The sequence below is a fragment of the Fusarium falciforme genome, chromosome 5, assembly GCF_026873545.1.
Source record: "Fusarium falciforme chromosome 5, complete sequence".
Classification (NCBI taxonomy): Eukaryota; Fungi; Ascomycota; class Sordariomycetes; order Hypocreales; family Nectriaceae; genus Fusarium; species Fusarium falciforme.
This window is the reverse complement of record NC_070548.1, coordinates 984,718-1,012,553: the sequence shown is the minus strand read 5'-3', so window position 1 is coordinate 1,012,553 and position 27,836 is coordinate 984,718. Positions and strand designations below refer to the sequence as shown.

The 27,836-nt window shown below is 53.3% G+C and overlaps 8 protein-coding genes across 8 annotated transcripts; 5 read left to right on the top strand and 3 right to left on the bottom strand.

The window, feature by feature from the left end:
* Positions 1-5,512: 5,512 nt before the first annotated feature.
* On the top strand, positions 5,513-8,244 carry NCS54_00656600 (Hypothetical protein; the record flags this gene model as incomplete). The annotated part of the gene is made up of 3 exons (XM_053152018.1): positions 5,513-5,624; positions 5,675-7,859; positions 7,911-8,244. The coding sequence occupies 3 exons, from the start codon at positions 5,513-5,515 to the stop codon at positions 8,242-8,244; spliced, it is 2,631 nt and encodes an 876-aa protein (XP_053007993.1).
* Positions 8,245-9,593: 1,349 nt separating this feature from the next.
* On the bottom strand, positions 9,594-10,112 carry NCS54_00656500 (Hypothetical protein; the record flags this gene model as incomplete). The annotated part of the gene is made up of 3 exons (XM_053152017.1): positions 9,594-9,872; positions 9,926-10,038; positions 10,094-10,112. The coding sequence occupies 3 exons, from the start codon at positions 10,110-10,112 to the stop codon at positions 9,594-9,596; spliced, it is 411 nt and encodes a 136-aa protein (XP_053007992.1).
* Positions 10,113-10,718: 606 nt separating this feature from the next.
* NCS54_00656400 (Hypothetical protein) lies at positions 10,719-11,660 on the bottom strand (the record flags this gene model as incomplete). The annotated part of the gene is made up of 4 exons (XM_053152016.1): positions 10,719-10,768; positions 10,821-11,271; positions 11,325-11,394; positions 11,446-11,660. 4 exons carry the CDS (start codon positions 11,658-11,660, stop codon positions 10,719-10,721), a joined length of 786 nt encoding a protein of 261 aa, XP_053007991.1.
* A 639-nt stretch (positions 11,661-12,299) lies between these two features.
* Positions 12,300-14,026, top strand: NCS54_00656300 (Hypothetical protein; the record flags this gene model as incomplete). The annotated part of the gene is made up of 4 exons (XM_053152015.1): positions 12,300-12,767; positions 12,823-12,933; positions 12,985-13,160; positions 13,213-14,026. 4 exons carry the CDS (start codon positions 12,300-12,302, stop codon positions 14,024-14,026), a joined length of 1,569 nt encoding a protein of 522 aa, XP_053007990.1.
* Positions 14,027-14,255: 229 nt separating this feature from the next.
* NCS54_00656200 (Amino-oxidase domain-containing protein) lies at positions 14,256-16,560 on the bottom strand (the record flags this gene model as incomplete). Its single annotated transcript, XM_053152014.1, has 4 exons — positions 14,256-15,177; positions 15,225-15,645; positions 15,693-15,889; positions 16,256-16,560. 4 exons carry the CDS (start codon positions 16,558-16,560, stop codon positions 14,256-14,258), a joined length of 1,845 nt encoding a protein of 614 aa, XP_053007989.1.
* A 778-nt stretch (positions 16,561-17,338) lies between these two features.
* On the top strand, positions 17,339-18,146 carry NCS54_00656100 (T-SNARE coiled-coil-like proteiny domain-containing protein; the record flags this gene model as incomplete). Its single annotated transcript, XM_053152013.1, has 3 exons — positions 17,339-17,518; positions 17,584-17,999; positions 18,059-18,146. The coding sequence occupies 3 exons, from the start codon at positions 17,339-17,341 to the stop codon at positions 18,144-18,146; spliced, it is 684 nt and encodes a 227-aa protein (XP_053007988.1).
* An 885-nt stretch (positions 18,147-19,031) lies between these two features.
* Positions 19,032-20,983, top strand: NCS54_00656000 (Hypothetical protein; the record flags this gene model as incomplete). Its single annotated transcript, XM_053152012.1, has 4 exons — positions 19,032-19,048; positions 19,102-19,137; positions 19,194-19,434; positions 19,625-20,983. 4 exons carry the CDS (start codon positions 19,032-19,034, stop codon positions 20,981-20,983), a joined length of 1,653 nt encoding a protein of 550 aa, XP_053007987.1.
* Positions 20,984-22,058: 1,075 nt separating this feature from the next.
* NCS54_00655900 (Hypothetical protein) lies at positions 22,059-24,217 on the top strand (the record flags this gene model as incomplete). Its single annotated transcript, XM_053152011.1, has 2 exons — positions 22,059-22,899; positions 22,959-24,217. 2 exons carry the CDS (start codon positions 22,059-22,061, stop codon positions 24,215-24,217), a joined length of 2,100 nt encoding a protein of 699 aa, XP_053007986.1.
* Between the last annotated feature and the right edge of the window lie 3,619 nt (positions 24,218-27,836).

Genomic DNA, 27,836 nt, shown 5'->3' with positions numbered 1-27,836 from the left:
CGGCCCTTGAGCCAGCAGCAGATCGAATGGACGTCCTCGAGACCGGGCAGTGGAAAGAGGACACACAAAGTGAGCCCACCCGCATACGCAACTCCCGTTGGTGAAGCCATCTTTAGTCTCCGCAGCGCCGAAAGCACCACGCCCCCTTCTCCGTCCGCCCCGGCTCGCAACATCTGGAATGGATGGATACACACGGTAACCTGTGGTTTCGTACGGTTTGCTGCTGGTACATCGATCCAATGGTGGGGTATCAAGCGTGGGAACAAACAAGATGTGAGCGGGGCGCCATGAGGCGTCTAGTATCCGGTTTGCCGGTCAAATCGGCCCAGTAGGGAGAATCTCATCTCCTTGCTTCTATTTGGTACCTTGAATTGGCCGTTGTAATTCATGGGGCAAGATGTTCTCCGCTGGCGCGAATCTCAGGGCGTCGGCACATGTGCGTCATGAGGATCATACACGATTCACAAGGGGGAACCCCCACCAACAAAGAGCCTATCAACGACGAGTGTGTAACCCAAGCCGGTAACGTAAAAACTTGAGCGGCTGCCACGGGAAAGATTGAAATGCTAGAAAGTTTAAGGGCCCATGATAGACGAGGGGGGAGGGGGGACACCCCTGGCCTTCCCGTGGCGTTGAGGCTGTTTTGGCGATGAGGTGTGGAGGGGTAAAAAAACATGGAGGGGCAATGAGCAGCTCTTCACAAGCTTGACCGGGCAAAATGTCTGTGAAACCCCATTAAATTTGATTCTAGCAGGAATAGCCTCTGCAATTAAGAGGCACAGTCAAAAACGAGGCTTGTATGTGTGTGTCTGTAAAACGCGCAACTCTGCATATCTCATCGGCATGGGCACGAGAAAAAAGAGAAGAGTCTCGAAAAGTCTCATGAGCCGGGGAAACGAGGTCATCAATCGTGGAGCCGCCCCGGAACATGTGGAGCCAGGGCGTGACCTCGGACAGGCCGGGTTTCCCAACTTGAAAGAGCCGAGGCTGTTTTACCCCCCATTTGCCTCAGCTTCACCATCTCCGTCATTGTCACCTTGGGAGCTGTCAATTGTTTGCCCATGATGGACAAAGTCCAAGTAGACAAGCAGCATTAGGCATTGGATATGGTATTAACCAAGACCAAAGACCAAGACCTGTGAATCGCCGTCTTCAACTCCCAATTCCCCTCTCATCATGTGTCCTCCGTCACAGCCTAGAATCACACGCTAGCTACGCACATAGTACGACGCCTAAGTCTTGGTCCTTCAGATCCCATCGCCAGCGACGTCACTTGACCACGCGTGGCCTCGCGTCAATGGTCTTTTCCCCTCGCCTTGTCTCCAGCTCTGCAGACGCCTCCCGTGGGGAAATCGCTCAATCCCTTGTCACAAGTTTTGTCGTGAAGCCCCCCCCCCTTCAAGTTGAGCTGTCAACAGCCCTGCCATCTTTCGATGAGCTTGCCAAGACCAATTAGCTCTCTCCAGCCTCGCCCACCCCAGTCTCGCCTCAGATAAGCCCATCGACAAGGGGCCCCGTCCTGCAGATGCCATGCATCCTCGTTTCGTGGCTGGACGCTTCCCCAGACAGTTCGAAAGCCGCCCCTCCACACCTCTTGCTTGCTTGCTTGCTTCTTCCTGTACGAGAATGTGAGCACTTGTTATATGCATGGCCCTTTGGTCTTGCCGCTCGCTCCAGTTAAGCGGTCTGATCCTCTGCCTCCCCACAGCTCCGATGCTGCATAGACCAGTCGGTCTCGGACCTTTTGTCCCCCCATGAACCCACGCACTTGGCTCTCGGGGCCCCCTGTCTCGGGATGGTGACGGGACATTGCCGTGGGTGTTTTTGCTTTGCTTTACTTCTGCGGTTAAGGGGCGGATCGTAGCCTGATGGTATTCCTGCTATGTAATCGACGCGGAATCTAGGACATTGCTTCCGCGTCCACACCGTTAGTTTCTGTCAAGGCAGCATGGCGCCAAGTAGGAGAGCTCTTACCAGTCTCTCTCAGAGAACAACGACTCCATCCCGGTCTGTTTTGCTCGTGTAACTGAGCAGAGAACCGGTCCGTCCCGGGTCCGGGAATCTGACATTGACCTCGGCCGGGGAGTTGTGTTTCGAGTATCGGCCGACTTGGGTGCTCCGGCGAGCCGCATCTTCCGCGCCACGACACCAATGCAAGTCTCTTTCGATTCGCGCTATGACACTGAAATAAAAACATCGAGCTCGGTCAGAAGCCGTGGCCTGTCAGTCGACTTTGCGGGGGAGGAATGAGAAAAGAAGAAAAAAACATCTCGTAAAGTCCGTCGATCAAACTATAGGACCTTCGCTATCGGCGGCAAAGCTGGAAAACACCAACGCCACGCTGAGGATGTGCGTCTCGCAACGTCAGAGCGCGCATCCTGTCACTTTGTTCTAGACTGTGCTGACGGCTGCCATAGCCATTCCAGGGGAACTGCCGGCTCGTTCGTGGCTTCAATACTCTTGGACCTCGGATATCCTCGAAACGACAAGCCGATGGAATCCTGTGACAAGATGAGGTATCCTTCGATCGCCCACTTTGTTGTTCTTGGTCTGATTTTCAAATTTCTGTGAAGAGACAAGTTCTGTTAGGTTCTCAAGTGACGAGAGTTTCAGCACCCCCTTTTCGCCGCCTTTTCCTCTCGAGCCAAACAAACGAAACACCACAACACATGATTGTACACGATGCGGAACAAACTGTTTGCCATTTTTATCATCCTTACGAGGATGATGATGAATCCCACGATGCTTCAGTTTGTCCAGATATTAACGTATTATTTTATAAAGGCCGATAAAATCAAGTGAACCAAATCCTTCAGCTCATGACAAGTGCCTGGGGTCATCGCCAATTGATTTCCCTAGCATCATGAATCTCCGAGATTCGAGTGATACGAATTACGAGCGAGGCATTTTCGAGGTGCTAGATTGTGAGATCCAGTGGACTCAAGATTTCAATTCAAACGCAGTTCCTCTTCGAAACTCTGAACCTGTTGACAGTCTACAACGAGTGTTGTGATCTGCATGTCTGGCCCCTCTCTGCTTATTGCCTACCTATTGCATTCGATACAAACATTTCACAGAGAAGAATGGCCGAGACTACTAGATCAAACACTTTACTTCTCGACATAGAGTTATAGAACTAAGTGAGTGCGAGATTATTGTGTCGTTGCCAAATGCCCAAGTCCCCTTGCCTCAGTCCTGCCCTATCATTCAAACCCAGCTTCAAGGCAAACGAATCAATGGTTGGTCAATGGCGCCAACGCCAATTTCACAACGACGTTGTCTCCACCATGTACCCCTATTCAGCACAACGTCTGCTCGCTCAACCCCATTGTCCCTGCTGCTCAATGGCATAAGTATGACTTCGTTTGGACTTAGACAAACATCCATAGTTCTGGAAAGCATGAAACTCATATGGGAAGTCAAGTGTTAGGGTAAAGAATCATAAGTTTGGTTCCTGGGAAGCAGAGACGTACCCTCCTTGATAGGTCAGTCCATGGACATTGTCTTGACACATTGGAAGATGAGAAATACACCACCACCTTACACTTGCATGGCAAATGCGTATCCTAGTGGCCAATTGCCCCAATGCATGCCTTGCTACAATAGTCTGGATATCAATGAGCGGACGCCTGATGGAGGACATTGGCAGAATATATTTGGCATGGCACTCCACGAGGTCCCACGACATGTGTTCTCAGATGTAGAGACATAATCACAGGGAACTGATATAATGCATGCGGAACGACACCATACAGACTCTACCCGCCTAACGACAAGTGTCGCCATGGAGAACGACTGGTGGCTTTTGCTCAAGTCCAGGAGATGAATGACACCTAGTAGGCCAGAGAATAGTCTCTTATTGTAATGACAAGACATGTCTACCACTGTCCACCATCCGTTGCCGCCATGGTTACCTTGGGGCCCGCATTAAACGACACGTCTGGTCAAAGATGATAGTCTTTAGGATACCCAACCTCTTAGACGCATATCTTGCGCATAATTAGGGAAGGGCATTATTCTCCAAACGCGCAGCACACGCGTTGCCCCGTGATAGTAAACGATAGCGTACCTTGATAATTGCTCGGGTGGTTCCTTCGCCAGCTCCACTTCTTCCTGACCCAAACACCACCATCCACTCTCCACCATACATGGTGGTGGTTCTTCTTCTCCGTGTTCATCTCCGTGCGTATGCTACTATTTCTCTTCTCCTTCTTCTTCTGCTAACAGTGCAAGAGGTTACCATTCGCCTCCTCGCCGAGGACCCTTCCGCCCAAGAAGGGCAAGCAAAGTTCGTTTCTTCCTGCCCCTTCACTCAAGCTCAGTGCCTTCTAACACCCTGGGATCACAGCACAGGTAGGTCCCGCAGCTCTTCCAGTCACAGGTGCTGTACACCAAAGGAAAGCAGAGCGGCGCTCCTTCTCGGCTTCGTCCGTGTTCTCTAGGGTGTCTTCTCGCCTCAGGGATTACCCGCATCTCGCACTGTTTCCTCCTTGCCCTTGTCTTCTCCAGGAAGCTGAGTCTTGCCTTGTTGTTCGCTGCTGGCCACTCCGACCTCGGGCCAGCACTCTTTCCTTTCTCCTTCCCTTCCCCTGGTCATCGGCGCGCTGTTACACTTGTCTTGTTTTGAGAATCTGCCCCTTCTTGTCTTTCTCTTTCTTTGATTTCGTCTGTCAGAAATCTCTGGCAGTTTACTCTCCATACATCACTCACCTCCAGGACCATCACTCAAAAATCAAGTCGTTGTCAGTTGCTTACCATTCGTCTTTCCAAAGATTCCAGCCTCCTCGTCTCGTTCGTCGGTTGCAGCTGCCAAAGGACCAAGCTCCCGTGTGTTGGTGGCTGCCCAACTACTGCCTCCCTTGGGAGCGTGGTGTGCTCCTTCCTCTCGCGCCGCCCACCAGACTACAGGTAACCTTTCCTCCTACCTCCACCCCAAGAGACAGCGAACTCTCTCTTACAATCTTCTCCAGAACCCAGACCTTTCATCTACCTCCACTTCTCATCCGCACTCTTTCGTTCGACTACATCGACGCTGTCTTCTATCCACTGCCGTTGTCGTCTGCCGTCTCTGCCAAGAAGGTCGCTGCCACTCCAGCCCCCTCCGTTCAACTTTCCGCCCAGACAGTGATTAAGGTGCCCTCGTCAAATTTCGGAAGCACGAGAAACCAAGGTTTTTTTGCGTTGTCCTCCTAGAATTTCCCACCTCCATAGGCTCATTCCTGCGTAAGTCGTCCCCTTTTCCCATTCACTGGCTTTCGGCCTACCTGCACTGCGAGCACCCCTGGATGGATCATCAGAGAGAGAGAGAGAGAGAGAGTGCATCTGCACATAGAGAAATCGGACTCTCTTCACGATGTATGAATCGATATCTCGGGTAGATTTCTCAGTCCACCCTGATGATTTGCTCTTCTCCTTCTATCACTGGTGTTTGTGTTTAGGTCTTCGGACCATAGCTTCAAGCCGGACAGTCGCTAATCAGAACCTTGTACTGTTCCAGGTGACGGTTTACAATATGGTTTGCCGATCCTACTCCGCTCGGGAGATGTTGCGTCTGCGACACGCTCCTCTGCAGGAGGAGGTATCATACGTCCTGGCCGCCAAGGTTGAGGCGGACCCTGATTTGAGCGAGTATATCCTTTCTCCCTTAGCTTGAACTGATGTAACAATGAAGTAGGCGAAATCATTCGCACTGGATCGCCCCGTCCCCTCTCCTTGATTGTCGAGGAAAGTTCAGCCGAATCCATCGAGGAGGAGCGCCGATGCCGTCGAGCCGCCGCTCAGCAGCTCGATGGTACCGACTCGGAGCGCAAATTCCGCAGCCAGACTGATTCGGAGCAAGGACGAGCACCTCTGACGGCACCACCGGACCTGGCAGCCCAAAAAGCAGAGGGTTTCCAAAAGTTCTTCAATTCTGTCGTTTCGCCCACCCACGTCCGGGTTACGGCTGGAGGTCGGATCGTGCCCAACACGCGGGGACCTCATTCCCCTACGTCGAAATGGACCCGAGAGCGCAGTCCAGTTGATGGCATGCGTCAACCCCGTGTTGTAAACGGTGTCCATCCTGAGCCCATCCCCTTCCCGGTGATCCCTCCTGGTTGGACTCCGTTTCAACCTCTGTTCCCTGGTCAAGCTCCCGGTCCCGTCCCTGCTGGCATGGCTTTCAGGCCCGATCAGATCCCTTTCTTTCCCGCTCCGATTGGATTCGCAGGTGTCCCTTACAACCAGATCTCTCTGCCTAATCACGTTCCACAACCCAACATGAGCGCTACGTTTGGCAAGCAGAATGAGATTCATGCGCTTCATCAACCCAAGCCAATTCAGCTTTCCCCCGCGGAACACTTTGACGCAAGCCGGCCATTCTTCTACAACAATCAGTGGATGATTGCCTATGGAAACCATCCGCAGCCTATCGGCCTGATGCCTCCTTTTCCCATTAACACGGCGCCAATTCCCGCGCAGTCTCAGCCAGCTCCCACGCAGCCCCGGTCAGCCCGCAAGCAGTCTCAGCAAGCACCTCGCCCAAAGGGTGATGCTAATCCAAAAACTGCGGGACGTGAGCAAGATAAAGGACCCGCTCGATATGGTGTAGACAAGAGAGTCTGGAAATATTTGCCTTCTGTCACCAGCGTTCACTCCAGCACCGTGCTTCCCTTGTCCCCGAGGTCGCCGAGTCCTCCTAAGAGCTCAATCCTCGCCAGCGACATCACGAAGAGCCATCTTAAGATTCTTCGTGCCAAGAAGAGACAGGTCGAAGATCAGCTCCAATACAACATTCACCAGATCGACCGCAAGGGAATGGAATCGAGTTTGAAGGAGATTTGTGATGAGCTTAACAGATTCACGTTCCTGCATGAAAAGCAGCTCCAGGGGGAGGCTGGAACACTGCCGCTCTTTCAGACCCCGATTGACCTTCCTGCCTACTATTCCCAGGCCGATGCCGGATCTAACAGTCCAGCTGCAGCACGACCTGGAACACAAGGGGAAACCGATGATCGACCTACTCCTTCACACAGCCCCGGTTCCAAGGGAGGTGCCACGATTACTTCTGTCGAAAATCCCGAGCTTGATGGCCAGGCTCCACAGAGAAAATCGTCGAGCCTTCCTGTCAATGCTGCTCTGGCACCGCCTTTCCAACCCCGGGCGGAGACGAGCAACTCTTCACTAGCGACTGCTGGTCCTGACGAGCCAGCTCTTGTGACTCACTTGCCTCAGCCATCTCGTGGCTCGACTTTCAAGGGCTATTTCCACCCATTCGTCGACAGAAACATCTTCGGTATCCCCTACCTGGTCGGCCAACTTCCTGATCATATTGAGGTTGAAGATGCCAAAGACACTGACCGCAGGTACATTCGTGAATTGAATGAACACGAGTTGCATGCCATCCACATGTATCGGCAGAGGGTCCCCATTGATCAGCAAACCGGTGTCGTATTTGATGGCGTGAACTTCTACTATCCGCGCCACGATCTTGGAACCGCCTCGAGCCAGAGTTCTCCTGAGAACCCCCAGGATTCACAACCTCCTGCATCCACTTATGAGAACGACTCTTTGAACGATCCTTTCAACGCCATGGCTCAAGCTGGTACGGGTGCTATTCGGAACCGACTTGATGAAGCAACTCGCTCTGAGTCGCTGCACCGAGCCGAAGATTCCCTCCGTGGCAGCTCCACCTCTGAGCTTCCTCGTTCAGAATCCTACGTCAGTCAACCCAGCCCTCGATATCTTGAGTTCCGTCGAAGGGTCAACGAGAAGACTCGGATCTCATCAGAGAACCTGCGAACAAAGCCATCAGAGGACTCGGGCGATGAGGATGGCAACTTGCTTTTCAAGGGTCGCCGGGTGATGGAACGTAGTGCAAGGTATGTTGACATGCACTACCTTTGGTCTGAATGACACTGACATAAGACCAGTACCAAGCACTCGAACGAGATCTGGTCGTCTATGCGGAGACGTGGCAAGACGAGTGCGAATGCGGTTGCTGGCCAGGTGTCCCCCATGACAGCTCAAGGAGTGCTCCCTCACTATTCTGGCCATGCCACCGCTTCTCTGACTCCTGCTATCGCGAACACAACATCCAATTCTCGTGGCGCCGGTGCCAAGTTGGGCGACACGTACACCATTCCCTCGACGAACACGGCCGCAGAGAAGCGAGGAGAGAATAAGCCCCCTACGAACCTCCTTGGGCAGCAGCTTCGCAGCGTCAGTCTCCATGACAAGAAGCACATCGGACTTCCTACTCGTTAGAGATTCTTCACCTCTCTTCACCTTTTCTTGACCATGGCACATGCGTTGATGCCCCCGGCTGATGCCACATGATGAGCATCCGACGTTGCGTTCATACTTACAACTTGAATGCGTTACCGTACGAGTTCTTTCACTTCTTCTTATTTCACAAGCATTCTTTCTTTTGTTCGCGCGCCAGAACAGTCTGGTCTTGCAGCACGCGGTGCATCGTTTACAGCATCATCTCGAGGCAGGGGAGCAGGCGTTCAGGCAGCACCAGTGTTAGAATACCCAATATGTTAGGATTTTCAACGGTCATGGGCAGACATTAGAAGGATTATCTCGATGCACGCATCCAAGATATGGGTCACGGTCAGCCGAAGGCAGAAGGCCGTGTGCGATACACAGCATCATGTTAGAGACTATTGACGGACTGTTGTATGATTAGAGACACTCTTGTTCCCACATTAACTTTGTTGATATCAAATGGGTATAACGAGAGTTCTAACAGCCTGTCTCATGATGCTCGTGAATGATAAATGCTTTATGTGCATCCGACGGTAACACACGTGATCTGATCGACGAAGACGGAGGGAGATGACTAAATGCAGACATAATAGGAGCAGATGTGTATTGATTCAGGGCACTAAAGTTGTATGGCTACGATATGTACCTCACCTTCAAATTTCCAGCGTCATTTGTTGAATCGGCGAAAATCTTCAAGCGAGAGCAGGCCCTTCATGATAGTAAATTGGGCTCTACTGGGTTTGCTCTTCGCTAGTCGTATACCTCGAAAACCATGGGCTTGGTGGTTGACGCGGAGATATCCTAGCGGTTGGGAGTCTACGACCTACCTTGGGGAGGTGCACGAAGTGCAGAGAAATTGCAGTCTACGAGGGACAACACACAGGGTGTGTCCAAGATCTGTCAAGGTTAGCATCCTACGCGCGAGACGGCGAGTGGCAGCCGTGATAACAGCCGCTTCCACCGTCCGCGATGCATCACGAGGGTCCTCGCCATGTGTGCGTGTGGGGAGAGCAGGTCAAGACTTCGGGATAAACCTCCCATGGAGCATTTCACCAAGTTGAGTGAAATGGCCATTGAGAACCCTAGAATTCTCAATTCATCTACCCTGCTGTAGACCCGAACCGCGTCAGAAGGAAAGCACGGAGGTATCGCAAAAACGCCGGAGTATATGCCCATTTCCTCATCAACCTTTGCCCTTTGAGATGTCCCTCACACTTGGGGGGTGTCGTGTGTGTGAGGGTTGGTGAAACATTAGAAAAATTCGTCCTCGCCAAGGAGGGAGGTTTGATCGTCGTCTTGGTTTTTCGTGATTTTGTTTTTTGGTTTGCTCAAGAGTTCACCGCTTAAGCAGTGACCTTGGCGTTGGCAGCGAGGTCGCGGCCAGCCTTGGAGCGGGCCAGGATGTCCTCACGGTCCTTGTCAAGCTTGAGCTTGGTGATGACCACGTTGGAGGGGTGGATGCCCAGAGGGACGGACTGGCCGTTGGCCTTGTCGCGGGTGACGCGCTCGACGTGGACGACGTACTTGAGGCGGTAGACGGAGGTGATCTTGCCCTCGCGGCCCTTGTTGGAGCCACGGACGATGGTGACCTCGTCGTCCTTGCGGATGGGGATGCTGCGGACCTATGGATGTTGTCAGAATTGGAGAATTTTTTCGGTGTAGTGGAGAAACTCACGTTGTACTTCTCACGGAGCTCCTTGGAGAGAGGGGCGCTCATGATGACACGGCGCTGGTCAGAGGGAGCCTTGAAGTGAGCGGCACGGCTCTTGCGTCGGGAAGACGCGACCTCTGCAAAGCTGTCAGTAACGAGAACAGAAGCATCAATGATGTCGATGAGACTCACGAGGGTTAACCTTGACCATTTTGACGGTGTTGGGCGAGGACGACGCTGAAATGTTAGTCGATGGGCGTTGGGCGAGGTTGAGCGGATTGGAGAGGAAGGAAAAAAAAGTTGAGAAAAGGTTGTGGGTGAAATTCAGTTGGTGTGGAAATTACGTGCACGTGACTGCAATACTGGGCCCTAGGTACTGGACAGGGGCTAATGCGAGGTTGGGCTGTTCCCCTGGCTGAGTCAGCTGCAAATTCATCCCTGCGAGGGAGCTCCTCCAAGCTCAGTGCGATATCGGTTGAAAAACTGTCAAAAGCCACTGTATGAATATGCATAACAGAGGCAGAAAGATTGATTGGGCCTGGGACTGTTGGAATTCGGGCAAGCGTTGCCCCTGTGGACATTCCTGGGTTCGGAATTGACTTGACGGATAGATAACCGCCCAATTGCTACAATGAATTACAGGTATCAAGCTACATCAGTTGCAGATAGGTAGTGAAGGAATCCAAAGACAAAGACCGGGATCTCGCTTGACATGGAAGTAAATTATTTTCTCTAACCAACGGCGTCTAGCGCTTTGTACATGTTACAAGTATGAGTAGGGCGTATTGTACATTTTTACATTGTTTCGTCTATCCATTTATGCAGCCATTGGCCTCTGGAACCGTCCGTTGTTGTCATATCTTGCTTCTGCGAGAGCAGTCAGTGATGAACCCGTTTTCTCCTTTCGTAGGTAACTTACTGAAGAATGTGTAACTCAACGTCACCGTCTCTACGCCCTTCATGTTCAGGTCGTTCAACAGGTCAGGATCCAGGTAGAAAAAGACGGGCATGTCGACCGTCTCTCCTGCGTTGAGGCGCTGCTCCTCAAAGCAGAAGCACTGAATCTTGCTGAAATAAGGAGCACACTGCGCCGGAGTGACACTGTACGTGGCGACGCCGATAATGTCCTGGTCGCTCTTGTTGGTGGCCGTGTAAAAGGCCAGGGCCGTCTCGCCGGGGAGGACGCGGACCTCGCGCTGCTGGGGCACAAACTTCCAGGGCAGAACGTCGGACACGGAGGCGTTGAAGGTGACCTTGATGCGCTTGGCGTCCTTGACGGGGACCAGGCGGCTCGCGATGTCGGGGTCGTCGGTTCCGGGGCCGCCGTGGGCTCGTACGGGCTGACCACCCCAGCCGGTGGTCTGGCAGATCTATAGATGTATCAGTATATGGAAGTTTGAGTATCGAGGGAGAGGGATGTTACCATCTTGTAGAGGGGCACTGAGCCATAAGTGAGGGCGACGAAGCCGAGGATGGTGCTAAGGGTGTAGTACCTGATTCTCGTCAGCAATGAGCGCATACAGCTTCTCCCAAGGATCTCTTACGCCACCGTCCGATTCTTCATGCTATAGTGAGCGCGAATCTCATCCATAGAAGGAGTGTAAGCACGCCTCGGAGGGTCCTTCTTCGGCGGCACAGTCGACGCCTTGCGGCGGAAGCTCAACGGATTCCTCGGCCGGGCATTCTGACAGAAGAAACAAGACCACGGCGACGAGGCAGCGCGGGCCGAGCTTCGGACGAGTCGCGGGGCGGCGTTCATGGTTCAATTGAGGCTCCCAGAGTCTGGCTGTGGGATGGCTGTTGAAGTTCCGACTCCAGTCGGATGATCTCTGGCGATTTCTGGGTGACGTCGGGAGTCGGCGTTTGGGTCGCCGACTGAGTGGAGTACGTACCCCGGAGCTCAGGAACTTTTCCAACTCTTGATCAGTCATGGCTGTTGAGAGTATGAATGCGATATTTGATCTTGGTTTTGATTGAGAAGTGCAATTGAGGTCATTGTAGGTGGTTTGAATATGTTTAATTTCGTCTAAAGCTCAAAGATCAACTCCTGGACAAAAGTCAATGGTTCCAAATCCAAGCGTTGCCATTGGAGCGCATTCTCAACCAGTAGAACCTCAAAATCGTGGTTCCTCTCCAACCTACCTACTCAAACTCAACTTCAGGGCACTTGTTGTAGACTATTCACGACACCAACAATTCAATATCCTCGGTATCGTGCAAGGGAGCGTACATGGACACCAACGTCCTTGAAGTGGCACACTCGAAGTAGCTCTCCCGCCACCACAAAAAGCTTCGTCCAATCCAGTATAGATAGAAAACCTTAATTCAGATCTTATATGCTGTAGCAACCGGTGATACAACATGTGATTCATTCGTAAGACAACATTCGGGCTACACGATGGAGCAAGAAACGACGGTAAGAGATCATGAGGCCTCATTGGAGCTGGAGAGGTTTCACACACCACAATCACATCAACAACAGCAACTGCAAGGCCCAGATCCAGAGGTAGAGCAAGAGTCTCGCCAAGGATCAAGATCGCCCAAGCCAGAATCACCCGAGGAACCTCGGCAAACGCCGTCTCACTATACAGACAAGCGCTTCCATCACCAGAAAAAGCTGCGAAAGGCACTCACTGCAAACCTGATAAGATGGCTCATCTCTGCCGTCTTTGTCATCGCCATCTACGTTGTTCTCTGGCACTACTCTAGCAAAGATGTCATGTCAGGCGAGACTAAGCGCGAGTTCAACGCTCTCATCATCGGCCTTACTCTTGGACTTGGCCTAAGCATCACCTTTTCCCTCGAGGCTATGGCAAAGGAAATTCGATGGTGGATTCTGAGTCTTCGTGAATGGCCAGATCGAGAGGTGTGTTTAGCCTTAACTACACACAGCCATTGACAATGATCTAACGCAAGTACAGGCCGAGTTGATCCTCAAGGCCAAGGATCTCAACCGCATCGTCCAGCTCACATGGGTTTCTCGCTCTCGGTGGATACGTTTCTACGCTATATCCTTTATCCTGCTTACCATAGCAAGTTAGCCAGCCGCCGACTACAGCCAAAGTACTGACGGTTATCATCAGATCTCCCAAATCGCCCTGGCAACTCTGGGTCTGACATATTCCACCAACCCAGCAGACTCCTTTGCCATTCTGAAACCAGGCAATGTCACAATCCCAGACCTGTCAGACCTAGACACCGAAAGAGTTCTCGCATCCAGCTCGCAGGGACTAAGTGCTCTTCGTTATACAGCAAATAGGTATGAACCTCGACACAACCTCCTCAGTAAATAAATATTAACAATAGTTCAGCTACGGCTCTATCGCCCTTGCATGGGTTTGGGGCACAATGGACGATATCCCATACCCCGGTACACTCTGGGACAATAATGACCCCTTGATCTACTGCGGAGGGGCATCATGCAAGTACATCTTCCAAGAGTCCACGCGGAGCCGGAAGAAATACGATCTTGTGGTGAGCACAAATCGCAGTGTCGAAGTAACTGGACGCTGTCGCAGCTGGAAAGTCACAAGAGGCGCCAGGGGAAATGAGTCAACCATCACCATTGCCGACGACGATAGCACCAGGGTCGAGCTCATGGCGGTGAATGGCATTGATCAGACAACCTTCATGTTTGATGCTGCCGCTGCTCAAGGTTTAACCTGGAGCGAAGTCACAGCCTTCGAGGCATCAACTTCCGACTCATGGTACTACAGCTGCAACATTAGCTTCGGCCCCGTGATCAACGCCGCTCGCAAAGAACACCAGATGGGTGTCAACATCACATCCCTCGCCTCATCAGCCATCGCCCTACAAGGCTACGGAGCTTCTTCTCTAGGATCGAGCAACAGCAGCCAGCAGTTCCAGAGCTACCCAGCCGAGTCGACATACGGCAACCCCCAGAACGGCAGTGTAGAGGGTATGGGCAAGTTGACGGCAGCCTTTGCAGCGGGAACCGTGGCGGTTGCGGCGCAGGCAAACGACCAGGTTGTGGTTCCAGGGCTCCGGCCGCAGACGGGTGTCATTCTAGATGTTCCCAAATGGAGGAATGTGCATCTGATACTAGGGTTAACACTCGGCATCCAGCTTGTCTTGGGTGTAGGGATTGCGATTCTTTCCAACTGACATGTTGATTACTCTGCAAGTCAAGCTGCTGGACTGTCGGACCTTGTTAATCGGAAAGTATAAGAGTTGGGAACATAGCAAATGTATTAATGCTGTCTGTCTGTTTGTATGTCTTTCCAATCTCAACGCTTGCATGCTATATAGCCAAACCACTGACATGTTTTCCCAGTACAAACGATAAATCACAAATGAAACTCCATGTCCTTGTAAATGACCCAACTTTTTACCTTCATTGGTACTTTCCGTTGGCAATCTTTCCATTATTGCCATTCACGGGTCGCCGGCTTTGTCGAGTTCCCGTACCAAACAATCGCTCAATGACTTGAACCACAAACACCTGGATGATCAGGATGAACAAACGCAGTAGATGGTCTGCCAGGCCCAGACGCGGCCTCTTTCCCCTGCTGTAGGTGGAATCCGTAAACTGGAAAGGTAGCCTCGCTCCAAGATGTTCCTGAGCAACGTGTAGTCCGCTGCTGAAACCATCCTCATGGAAGCCATACTTGGTCCACGCCCCGGCATAACTAATGCCACGGGTGTTTTGGATATGCGTCAAAAGCTTTTGCGCTCGGATTGCGGAAGGCGTGTAGAGCGGATGCGAGTAGTAGTATCGTCCTTGGGTCAGCTCCGGCTTAGGCTTGTGGAGAGGGTTCAGAGTGACCAAGACGTCGCCGAACGTGTTGCGAGGGATGTGCTGCAAGATGTTCATGTTATAGGTCAGCGAGACCTGATCGATATTCGCCTTTCGTGACGATGGTGATGACAGTGTGAGGTAGTTCCAACTGGTCCACGCCTTTTGTCTCACCGGCATCATGGAAAGGTCAGAATGCAGAACTGCCTCGTTCTGCGATGTCTTGAAACACGACATGATAGACCGCTCTTGCTCGGTCGCTGATGGCCTAATAATATCGTAGGCTTCATCGCCGTGTGTCGCAAGAATTACATGATCGTAGACCGCTGAGGATCCGTTTTCTAGGTGAACTCTGACTTTACCGTCGCTCTCTGTAGAAACATTCCTGACTGGTGTCTTGAGAAACAAGTGATTCGGGGGGAAGCCCTTCATAACAGCGTCGATGTAAGAGCTGGATCCGTTCCTCAATGTGAGCCACTGCGGCCGTGCAGCTACTGTTGACAACAGGTGATGATTCCATCTGAGACGAGTTAGAATGGCCCCAAGCGTCGTGTGAAGCAGACTTACAGAAACCGAACCAAAGTTACTGCTGGAAACTCTAGTGAACATTTATCTGGGCTTGTACTCCACACCGCCGCGGCCATGGGGATGAGGTAGTCGTCTCTGAATGCGTCCGAGTAACCTTCACGATCCAGGTACTCGCCGATTGTCTCATCCTGGGAGACGTGGTTCATCATATCACCCCCCAGGTCTGTGGACATGTCTTCTTCGTCGTTTATCAACAGGTCCAGGGCAAATTGGTTAAAGCGGACAATGTCAAAGATCATCCTCCACATCCTAGGTGAGAGAATGTTTCGTCTTTGGCAGAATAACGAAGTCAAGCTAGAACCGGCCCACTCAAAAGCACCGCGATCTCGAGAAACACTAAAGGTCATCTCGGTAGGGTCGGTCTTGACACCGATTTTATCCAGAAACCTGATAAAGTTGGCTGCGAGCGGTGAGAAAATGCATGGCCGTTGGGCTTGGTAAACTCACGATATGTGGCCGTATTCAAGACGATAAAGCCTGTATCAACCTTTGTTGTATACTTGCCCTTCTTGTACATGACCGTGTTTGTATGGCCGCCGAGCCTATCGGCGCCTTCATACATGTAGACATCATGATAGGTCTTGTTCAAAGCCCACAGAGCACCGATTCCCGCGCAGCCGCTGCCAACAATGGCCACCTTTTTCCTGACGAATCTATCAGCCGACCCGTTCATGAGTGCTGCGTGGTGTCGACAAGGATATGATCAGGTCGGGTTTGGGGATGTTGGGAATAGCCAGGGTGCAGCGAAAAGTAGGAGCCAGGGTCGATGGAAAACATCTTGAGATGGAAGTGGCAGATTGAAGACATGTGACAGCGGAAAGTTAAGTTCTTCGGTGTCGTGGCCGTCCAAACATGATTGGATGCCCGACCGACAAGGACGCAGAATGTGTCGCAGCTGATTTGATGACGAGTGCATCAAGAAGATGGGGGGTTGGGCATTTGGGTGGGACAGATGGAACGGGTCGGGAGGAACCAGCAGAGACAAGTCACAGACAATGACGGGGACTTACATGTGCCGCGACTCAGGCATTGTGTGTGACAGCCAGTGACTGTGGCTAGCTGAACTCAGTAGCTGAGCTGAGATGGGATGTCCTCTTCTGGATAATTTGGGAGGGAGAGAGTCTGATCTACGGGATCTTGCGACGGGAGGATTGAAGATGAATGGATGAGCTTCGTTTGGGCTTGTTCCGAGAACGTCGAGATGCAGAATGACATCGACGACTGACCGTCCTTCCCAACGATTGAGTTGAGTGGCCCACTTGGAGTGGATGCGACCGGGGTGAGCCACAGTGGCTCGGCTGTCTGTGGCTGCCATTCTGGACCACTTCTACCACTCACAGCTCTGCAAAAGAGTTTGCAGCCTGTCGCAGAGAAATCTGCATCCGAGATCCCAAACGAGTCCCAAAGGGCAGAAACCGAGACAGTTACAGACAAGGCGCTCTTAGTGAGTTGCCATTATCACAAACAAATTCGTAAAGGAGCGGGATCGCCAGACATGGCAATATCTCTAGCTATGCTTGCAATGCCAAAGGTTTGAACCAAGGCATGTCGAACACTCAACGGGATCGGTCAACGTGAAATCGAGTCGCCAATTCTTAAAAGCGCCGTGCAGGAAACCTGCTTTACTCTGCCCAGCTTGTTTCAACCCGACGCCCTCGACCGAGGTCTTGACGCTGAGCCGCTTTTCTTCGCAATCCGGGGGATTCAACTTTCTATGAAGAGAAAAAGAGAAAAGGAAGAAAAGTTTGGCTGCGGATTCCAGATAATATCTCGGCCGCTCCAGTGTGCACGGACCATAATAATCACGTGCCAGACTGGTGTGGCTGAAGCCGTCGCTCATTGGCCAAGATGTCATACGCAGGCAACCAACCGTCCTCGGTCGGGCCAGACGAACCCGGAAGAGCTGACGAGAACGTCAAACCGCAGCGACCATTCTTGGATCTAACATCACCCCAGCATTGCGCGATAACTGCTTCATCCTCCACCACCAGCTATAAATCTTTCTAGACCAGTCCGCGACTTCACTTGCGACCAAGTGTCTTTAGCTCGAGCCGATTCACGAGTACCTGTCATTTACCCAGCCTCCCTTGACGATGGCGAACCCTCTCGATACCGACGCTGGCTCTGAGCTCTTTAGCTCTTACGAGGCCGAGTTCAAGCTCATCCAGGCTGATTTGACGCAAAAGTTGGATCAGATTCCTGAGTTGGCGGGTGAGCCTCGAAAGGCCGCCATCAGCCAGGCTGAGCGAGCCCTTGAGGAGCTTGATGAACAGGTACGCTACAATGCGCGCAACTATCTATACTCTTTCATTGAATGCTAACACTTGTGGCTATCAAGCTTGCGGCAATGCGCCTGGAGAAGCAAAACATTCCCACCAGCTCTCGCACCAAGGTCAATCCACGCCTCCGAAACTACGAGTCCGACACAGATAGCGCCCGTCGCAAGTTGACAACCCTCTCTTCCGACCGTTCAGCCCTTTTCGGATCGCGATACACAGACGACCCCGCTGGATCATCCGATATTCATATGGAGCAGCGCCAGCAGCTGCTTTCTGGTACAGACCGACTTGATCGCAGCACCCAGCGCTTGAAGGCCAGCCAGGCCCTTGCCAACGAGACGGAAGCAATCGGCGCAGACACTCTAGCCAATCTTGGTAGACAGCGAGAGATTATCGAGAACACACACGGCCGACTACTCGAGAGTGAGGGATACGTGGACAGGAGTATTAAGACGCTAAGGGGAATGGCGCGTAGGTAAAGTGGCCCCTTCAGGAGTTGATGTCCATGGCCAAACACTGACCGTGGATCTACAGGATGGCTACAAATCGGGTGATTACGATTGCCATTATTACAGTCCTGGTGATTCTTATCATCGCAGTCATTTTCAGCAAGTTCCGATGAGATGGGTTTCGGCTACGTAATGGAGTTTTAGGCAGTCACTTTCAGGTTCGGCTTGCACGGGTTTGTTCCTCGGTGCACGAGGTCTACGCGTCCTTTCGTTTCGTTTCGTTGCAGGGGTTTGGGAATGCTTTCATGATTCTAGATGTAGACCATCGCTTTTACAGTACATACAACTTTCGACAGCTGGCGTTTATTCAGCCAGCTGCAGATAGTATGGTCGCTTGAAATCGTTTGTGATAAAGGCATGATAAGGGCAATACCGTCAATGCCAGTGAACGTTCAGCCAGACAGTCAGGTGTTACTATTCTGATTGTAATCCATAGGAGAGCAAATTCATTGGTTTGGGATTCATGAATTGAGTTTGTTCAAGTTCTTGACTGCCACTGATATAGGTTTACTTCATCTATAAACGTACCCCGGTCTCTCGCTTCCATCAAAGCTTACATAAATGTCCAGGGTGAAAACCACTGCACTTAAAAAACTCTTCTCAGTCCCCTCTCGAATTTTTCTCTTTTCAAGCCCCTGGTGGCTCTCTTTGAGACATTCTACCCTATTCGCAACCTGCTTTCAACCTGAGCTCGAAAGAAGTACCCGGAAAATTACCGAGGTATATCCACATTTTAGCCCCGCACTGCTACTAGCAGGGCTTGCTGCTCAAGAACCTCCAGCCTCTCTTTTCATTCCTCAATCACAAAACTCTACCTCCACACAACCAACCTCCCCCAACCTCCACCTCTTCCACACGCGACACCCTCCCTCCTACTCTTCTTCCCCTTCCTCTACCTCCTGCTACATCTCGCTGCAACTTTCATTTCTGTCTTTTGCATTTCGAGCGTCTTTTCTCTCCAGCTCGCCACGTGCTGAACGTGGCTTTTCGATTCGGCCATGTCTGAATTTCTCGGGTATGGTAAACGTGGTCGTTGACGCCTGTCTTCGCCCGCTTATGCAGCCACAGGTCTCGCATCTCCCTCATCTCAAAGAGCGATATTCGGTATGTTCCCGCACGCGATTCATCCGCGCCCGCGACCGTCGCTGACTCCAGGATAGCTATGTTGGCACCCTCCACGAGATCAACTCGGACGAATCCACAGTATCTCTCGAGAATGTGAGATCATTCGGAACGGAAGGCCGTAAAGGTCGACCGGAGGAGGAGATTGCTCCCTCGGACCAAGTTTACGAGTACATCGTCTTCCGTGGAAGCGATGTCAAGGACTTGAGAATCGAAGAGCACCCCAGCATCAAGGAGAACAAGCCTCCAGCTGTCCCTGATGACCCTGCTATCGTCGGAGTAAGTCACCTCTTCAATGCTGTCTGTATCAACTCCCATATGATGAAATATTTCGGATGTAAAACATGTCACATCGGAAAAGCGCAAAAAATGATGTCGAGATTTCCGTTGCCTTCCTTCTGATCTGGGAGATTCAATCCAATTTCTTTTGCCAAAGCAGCTTGAGATGCAACTGCTAACTGAATCAAAGGCTCGAGCTCGCCCTGGTGCTCAGGGCCCGAACCAGAACGCTCCTCCCGCCGGCGCCTTCGGTCAAGGCCCTTACCCACCCAACAACTTCTATGGTGGTCCACCACCTGGCAACTGGGGCCGTGGCGGTGCCCCAGGACCTGGACCCGGACCTGGCCCCAACTTCGGCAACATGCCGTACCCTCCCCCTCCTGGTTGGTTCCCTCCTGGTCAAGGCTTCCCACCTGGTGGTCCCAACGGCCCTGGAGGCCCTGGAGGCCCTGGTCCTTGGAACAACTATCCTTTCCCTCCTGGCCCCGGTGGTCCTGGTGTCCCTGGCGCCCCGGAGGGCCCTCAGAACCAACGTGCTACCCCCAGCTCTGGCCCTTCACAGGACTCGAAGCCGGCTCCTATCGGTCCTGGTGCCGACAGAGCCAAGGCGGCCACGCCAAGTGGACAAGCTGCGCCCCCTACTGAGCCGAAGTCTCTGGCTCAAGGTGTTCGTCAACCTGCCCATGCTCCTACTCCTCCCGTCGACTCGAAGCCCTCGGTTGAGGAGGTCAAGCAGGCGGCTGCCGGTCTCGCCGCCAATGGACAAGCCACCAAGCCCGAGGATGCTAAGCCTGCTGCTCCCACTGGACCCAAGAACCACCGGATCACTCCCGTTATTCCCTTGACTGGATCTGCTGCCAAGCCCTTCTCGCTTCCTGGTGTCGGAGGAGACGCCGCTAACAAGGCTCCCGTGACTGCCGCGCCTGGTAATGTACAGGACGCAACCAATGCTGCCCGAGCTGCGGTGGCAGTTGCCATGGCTCAGCTGGGCAACAGTGGCGGAAATGCTATGGACAACCTGACCAAGAAGGTCAATGAAATGAGAGTTAACGCTGTTGTTTCGCGAGGTGGACCCGCTGGTCGGGGGCGTGGTCGTGGTGGACGACCTGCCGCTGCCAAGGTCGAGGTGCCTGATTCTGACTTTGACTTTGCTCAGTCCAATGCCAAGTTCAACAAGCAGGACGTTGTCAAGGAGGCCATTGCTGGCTCTCCTTTGACAGAGACGCCTGAAGTCACCACCGAGGGCCCCGAGCCCACGACGACCGACGATGTTCCTGTTGCCTACAACAAGTCGAGGTCTTTCTTCGACAACATCTCCAGCGAGTCCAGAGAGCGAGCCGAGAATGGCGGCCAGAAGCCTGGTGGTCGCGAATGGCGGGGCGAGGAGCAGCGAAAGAACATGGAGACCTTTGGCCAAGGTAGCGTTGACGGTGGTTACCGCAACTACAGGGGCCGAGGCCGGGGACGTGGCCGGGGTGGTCGCGGTTATGGACGAGGTGGTCGAGGAGGAAACCGACCTCAGTACCATACCACGCCTGCCGCCCAATAAACGGAAGGCGTTGCACGGATTGGTTGATGGGTTATGAAACAAAGATGGGCTTTACGCCAGACCTGACGTCTACGAAGAGGGTGGGCAGTCATTTTCTCGGACAACTACAACAAACCAAGACGCGATCTTGGTATCACAAGATTCCTAATTGCCTTGTATGATGTATCAACACACGGCTCTGGCTTTGGGAACGATTGCATTTCTACTGCGCAAAGGCATATGGGCTTGGACGGGATCACGAGCCAGAGCTCGGCCGCCACAGAAACAAGGCCACTTGGCCTGGAGTTAGGATTGTATTGGAAGCGGGCGGGACTGCGGGTGGTTTGCATTGCAGGCTGCAAGGGGATTTGCTTTGACCCTTTTTGAATTGATGAAATAACAATGGAAAACAAGGAATGGCCTGGCATGGCCCGGGGTTGGTGGTTACGAAGATGAAGAACCTAGTTGACGAGGAGCACGATAACCCATGATGCAAAAACTAGGAAATGGGGCTTGATGCAAACAGGGCTCGAGCTGATGCTCCCTGCTTAATACATGATTTCAAGCTCATTTGTTGTCTCTTTCGTGACATGATGCTAACACCAGGTCTCTGAGTTACAGTGACGCAACACTCTGAAGTGAAGGTGCAGAAAGTTTAGGTTGACCGCGGTTAAAGACAAGATTTCGAGGCTGCAGTTGAGTGACCGACAGAAGCTTCTCGAGGAAGGCTGGCAGCTCAAGGCTGATATTCACAAGCCTCATCAGGATGTATGCACACCTTGTCAGCCCTTGTAGGTCTTATCCTAGCCTATCCATTGGTCGAGCATCTCGAAAGAGGGTCGAGGGGCCTTCACAAAACGTTGCTCTCACTGCCCCGCCAAACGTCATCAGCCCAACGGCGTGACACATCCGTCCATTCAAACAAACGAAGAAGTTGAGTATATAAGCAGAGCATGTCTGCCTATTACTCTGAGATCAAGTAAATTTCTTCTTGTTCTCAAACTTTAAACCCGGGGAAATCTTTGCCGTCCACTTCTATCGACATATCAACATCAGGCTCTGAAGTCGGGTAACAGCTCGACACCCCGCCTCAGACATGTCGAGCCGACAGCTTCGGAAGCTCCAGAAGCAAAGAGAGCTGGAGGAGGCGCAGCGACTCGCAGAGAAGGAATCGGATGAGAGCGAGGAGGAGACCGCGCCTATTGCAGCTCCGAAGCCTCGGGTGAGCCTCTTTGCGGCTCTAGGTGGCGATGACGATGATGATGCGCAGGACGAGGATGAGGAGCAAGAGGAGGAACAACAGGTCAAAGAGGAAGTGAGTGAGGAGCAGCAGCCGGCTACGTCAGGGAAGAGCAAGAAGAAGAAAAAGAAGAAGAAGAAGAAGAAGGCTTCTGCTGCGGCAGTGCCGGAAGTTGAGGAAGAGGAGGATGAAATCGACAAGGCCATCAAGGAACTCAACATCACCACCAACGCACAAAACACCTCAGCCGCAGCTTCAACTCAATCAACCCGCCGGATCAACGAACTACTAACCATAAACCCATACCACCTCCGTGCTGTCAACGAGATGCGCAACCTCTTTGGCCGCGACGTCATAGAATCCGCCGAGGCAGAAGAAGAGCAGGAACGCAACCGAAACCGACGAGGTCAAATGCAGCGCGAAGTCGACCTCGAGACGTTCCTCCGCTCTCCGCCAGGTGCGCCAAAGCTTCCAGAGGTGTCGCTGCGCCGCAACGTCTTTATCCAGGGACGGGAGCACTGGCCGAGGCAGAGCGCTGGAGGTTTGACTATGAAGGAGGTGGGAAGGGCGCCCGACGGGTCGTGGACCGAGTATGCGTATTTCCACGACAAGAACTATGATGCTGTGCAGGCCTTCTTTTTCGCATGTGTGCACATTGGTGATCCTATGCGCATGGTTCATCTGCTCAAGGAAGTCCGTAAGTTATACCAGATTGGATATTAACATTTATAGCATGACAGCTAACACTCATCTTAGCATACCATGTATCAACACTCCTGCAGGTCAGCAGCGTCGCCAAGCAGGATCAGAACATGGCTCTCGCCGCCGAACTATGCGAGCGAGCCCTCTTCACCTTTGGTCGCGTGACCACCTCAGCCTTCCGCCAGAACATCGAGCAGGGCAAGGCACGTCTCGACTTCCGCCGACCAGAGAACAGACAGTTCTGGCTGGCTGGATATCACTATCTCAAGAGCCTTATTCGCAAGGGAACCTACCGAACAGCTCTGGAGTGGGCCAAGCTTCTTTACACGCTGGATCCCAAGGACCCCTATGCCATGCGGCACTTTATCCACGTCCTTGCAATTCGAGCCCACGAGGCTCAATGGCTCATCGACTTTCTCAACGAGGTAGAAAAGACGAGTGAAAACCGAGACACGATATACCTAAGGCAAACCCTGGTGCTCGCTCACCTGCAGCTCGGCGATACGACCCGCGCTGCCGAAGAACTCGAGAAGGGCATGAGGCGAGTTCCTTGGCTATACTGCGCGCTATTCCAGGAACTGAACCTCGATACACCGCCATCTATCTGGGGTATTAACGCCGACTCCAATGAAAGGTCGTTCTGGGTGAAACTCTACATCCACCAGGCAAAGGATCTCTGGAACAACGCTCAAGCCATTCCAGTACTGGAAAGGGTAGCCAATACCCTTGAAAAGGTAGACACAAACGTACTGCCCAAGGATGACTCTCCAGCAGACCAGGGCGCCACCCGACTTGCCTTCCTCGAAGGTCAGACGTCACTCATGGCGCTGGCACCTCGAGAATTGCTTGATGCCCAGCCCAACTACGAATTCGACCCCCTGCCACCTGCGGAGGCGGACAACATATTCACCAGCGAAGGGACACAACTGCCCTGGCGCGAGAGGCAGCGGCAGACCGAAGCTCCGCCCAGCGAGATAGAGGCGCGTATGCGTAATATGTTTGCGCGTCACGCGGCTGCGGTTGACAACGGCGCCGAGGGCGACGACGTGGAACTTGCCGCTCTGCTCGACGACGAGGAGTTGCAGCGGGATCTAGAGGAGCACGCACGTGCGGGCAATCAGGCGGGGCTGCTCAACCGACTGATGCAGATGCTTGGCGTCACAGCCGGCCCGACTGGTGAGGTCGACGAGGCTGCTACTGGACGTCAGGGGAATGAAGATGAAGATGACAGGCCGGAGCGGCCTGGGTCGGAGGCGGAGCGTGGTCCGAACGGGGACGGGGTTCCAGGGGCTTGGCCCGAGGACGACCGGTGAGGCCAGCTATCGTGTAGTACAGGTGCAGGTGCAGGTGCAGGTTTGAGGCTTTTGCCATGGCTGTTACATATTAGACGGCATTGTTCAACAGGTGTCGATGGCGATCGACAGTGGTTGTAAAAGGTGGCCGGTGAGGGTATATGAACTCATGCAATAGGTGTCTAGTGAAACACTGAACGGAGACGACAACCGTTCGTCCGAATTGAGCATCGACTTTGCCCATGATTGAACTGTCGAATAAGGAATCCAGACCAGGAAGGCCATGGTGCGACGGCCAACCGGAGATGGTCATGTCTCACTCAATCTCGACAAGATCTTGAGCTGCTACCATGTTATTTCCGCTAGGAGACCCTCCTTGGAAGCCAAGACTCCCCAGATCATCTAGAAGCTCTCTCCAGGTAATAAAACATCAACGGCAATTCATCAAAATGAGCATCTTAGCAGCGAGTAAGCGCGCATCCGGGAGATGAAGGTTTCTAGAATGGGCGGTAGAAGACAATTAAACCCAAGACACGGCAGCCAATAGCATGCCGGAAGTGTGGCATGATGAAAAGAGTGCTAAACGCAATCAAGAATAGTCGGATGGAAAGGCTCAGCCCTGCCTTGGCCTTGGATCGCGGTTGGTGTGCCATTGACCCCGGTCCAAGACAGGAGGAGCTCACTCAGGAGGTTATTCCGAAAATCCAGGCGAATTTCTGCTCCGGGTCTGTTGAAACAAGCATTCCCACTATACCAGATTGAGAAGCTGCGTGTGAGACCAGGGTATACCGGCAAGTTTGGTGCTCGTCAAGTCTCTACCTTTGCATCGCCATGAGCGTGCCACGCGGGGCCATGAAGTAATGAAATACGACTGGTAACAAGCCAACTGGTCCTAGGACCAACTAGGGACGTGGCTAGTGAAGCCATTGACACCAGAGACGAGGAATATTAGGAGCATGTCCCGGGATATGCTGGTCAGCATAATAATAACCACAGCCATCGCGGAGACGGTCAGCATCGGCGCCCGCGCGTAGCAAATGTTGACATTGGGCGTGGGTTCTTTGCTGATCCATCGTCGACAAGATTTCTTTCGGAGCCGAGGGAACCGACGCTAATTGCTCAACAGAGAGGGTGCAGGGAGCATGCATCCGAGCCCGAGCCATCGGCCGACTGGACTGGACTGGAATCAAATCAGCAGAATCCCGCGAGCCCACGGCAGGTAAGCGCATATGGCGCATGCAACATTGTGCGGAACACATGATACAAGGTATCCATGGGGTTGTCGAGCCTCGCCGTCTGGGGTCGTCCGCCGGGGGCGAACCCGAGTGGAGAGGTTCTAGCCTCCGAGGACCAATTCGTCCGACAATGCAATGAGTGACCATGATGAAGGAGGGTATCCGGCAATGCATGCAAGCAAGACATGACACGAGGCGTCCGCGGGAGGGAGGCGGGCAATGACGAGTTGCTGGGCTGCCGTCCCACGAGTTGGGCACATTGGCTAGCCAGACGGTCCTTGGCTTGAAAAAGGCTTTCCTCGGGCGGCGCCACAACCAGCTCAAGGAGATCAAAACGAGCCGAAAAGGGATCAGGAGGGGGGCATCGCCATGCTCCGAGTCCTGTCTTGGCGTCTGCAGACACAGGCTCCGGCGACCAAAGGCTTGTTTTGGGCTTGGTCTGGCCTCGGGATGGATGGGCGAACTGCAAGGCCGCAATTTGTATGTCTGCAGAGCGCAGCAGAGGTGTCCTGCCGTCGGTGACCGGGGATTGGATGGAAATGCCTGCCTGGAGCACGGCTCTGCACATGGCGGCAAAGGGGGGGTTACAGGAAGCGGAGGGACTGGGGATAAGCTGGAGATGGGTCGGCCGAGAGGATTCCTGCGGCTGCGGTGAACCTGGTGACAGGCCAAGATGTACTGTACGGAGTATGCCGAGTACGAATGGCTTATTGGTGTCACAGACAGTGTTTCCCTTGACCGTTTCTCCCGTCTCCGTTTCGCGGTCTGTGCCTATCCTTTCTCTCTTGCTCCCCCGCCTCTCTCGGTTCGGAGAGTCGATGTCTGAGGTGGATGGGGGTTCCTGGGTCAGCACGTGCCATGCCGTGGACCAGCGCTTGATGCCTCGAGCTCGAGAGCTGTCTGGACGATAGCTCTAGTGTGTCACGGGTGGCGGATAGATACGCAGTCAGTGGAGGCGAACGATCGAGGTTGGCGATCATGGCGGGATGGGACGGATTAGCACGAGCTGCCTCGTGGTGATTGATTCATGAAGGGGGGACGGATCAAAACGTGAAGTTTAATGGGATTGCAGGTACTGTACCTGTGATGTGACGGATTGTTGATGAGAGGCCCAAGGTTTCGGAGCAATCACGTGCGATTCATGCGCCTTTGTCCATCCTTGGGAGGCGATGGGCCGAGCTGCAAAGCTTGACGGTCGAGACCCGTCATTCCAGGGCCTAGGCCCAGACCCGGCTCCGACGGCGGTCACGGTGCGGATGCCCCTCAGCCCCTTCCCCAGCAAGCAGGAAGCAGTACAGTAGGCAGGCAGGCACGCGCCCTGTTCTTGGTACCTGCCTTCCGTGGCATTGGGAGGATCCAATCCAAGTCCTGGGTACGTACCTTATTCGCAACAACACAGCTCGGTCTGACGCTAGCACATCCATCGATTCCCCGATGGGAACTGCAGTTCTCTCTTTTGAAATGCCCGATCAGTTGACGACGGGAGATAAAGCTCATGCCGGGAGCATAGATGCCATTGAGGCTGGCAGTTATTGAGTCTGTACAGTACCGCACTCTACCCTCGACAACCCCCTGCATCAAAAGGATCGACAGCACCGTCGGGACCAGACCCTTCTGGCGTCGTCTTGCAGCATCAATACCAAGAGCCGGGATTGGGGATTGTCACCATCGGCCGATCAATCCTCCCCCCACCACATCCAGCTCCGGGCTGGGCTGGGCTGCAATTCAGCGCCTCGTGGCCCATCGCCATCCCCATCCATCGTGTCGAGCCGCTCCGACGATTCATTGCATAGGTTGGCAAGAGATTGAGGGCCGCATTGGCTCTGGCACTACCGTTGGTCCATCCCACTCATCGCCCACCCACTGGCCGGCCATTTTCACCCCACGAAAAGTCCTACAGTACGGTACAAGCTAGTCAGCTTGAGCGCTGGGCTGGACTACTGTAGCTAATTGCCAATTGTCCGGCTTGCGCGACGAACCACCACTCCGAATCGTCCTGTAACTAATATCCCCCATCGGTTTCTCTCTCCTCTCCCGCCCATCTCCCCCAGCCCAACTCAACCCAACCCAACCAGCTCAGCTCCACTGGGTCAGTCTGGCGAAGAAAGCAAAGCTCGCAGGTGCACGCACTCTGCACTGCACTGCCGAATCGCTCGAGAGTCGTGCGTGCGCGTGTCTGGTGTGGCTGAATCAGACAGCAAGAAAAAGAGAGCGACGGACCACGCCTGCGCTCTAGCTCCACGGCGTCGACCTGTGTCTGGGTACGAACAAGGTAAAGTCCAACGACCCTGGCAAGCCGCCCCATCTCCAAGGAAGGACCAAAAGCCTACCGGTCCAAGCTGTCCCCGTCCCCCGTAACCCGTGCCCCGTAACCTGTCCGAGTCTGCGTGTGTGGTGGTGCCTCT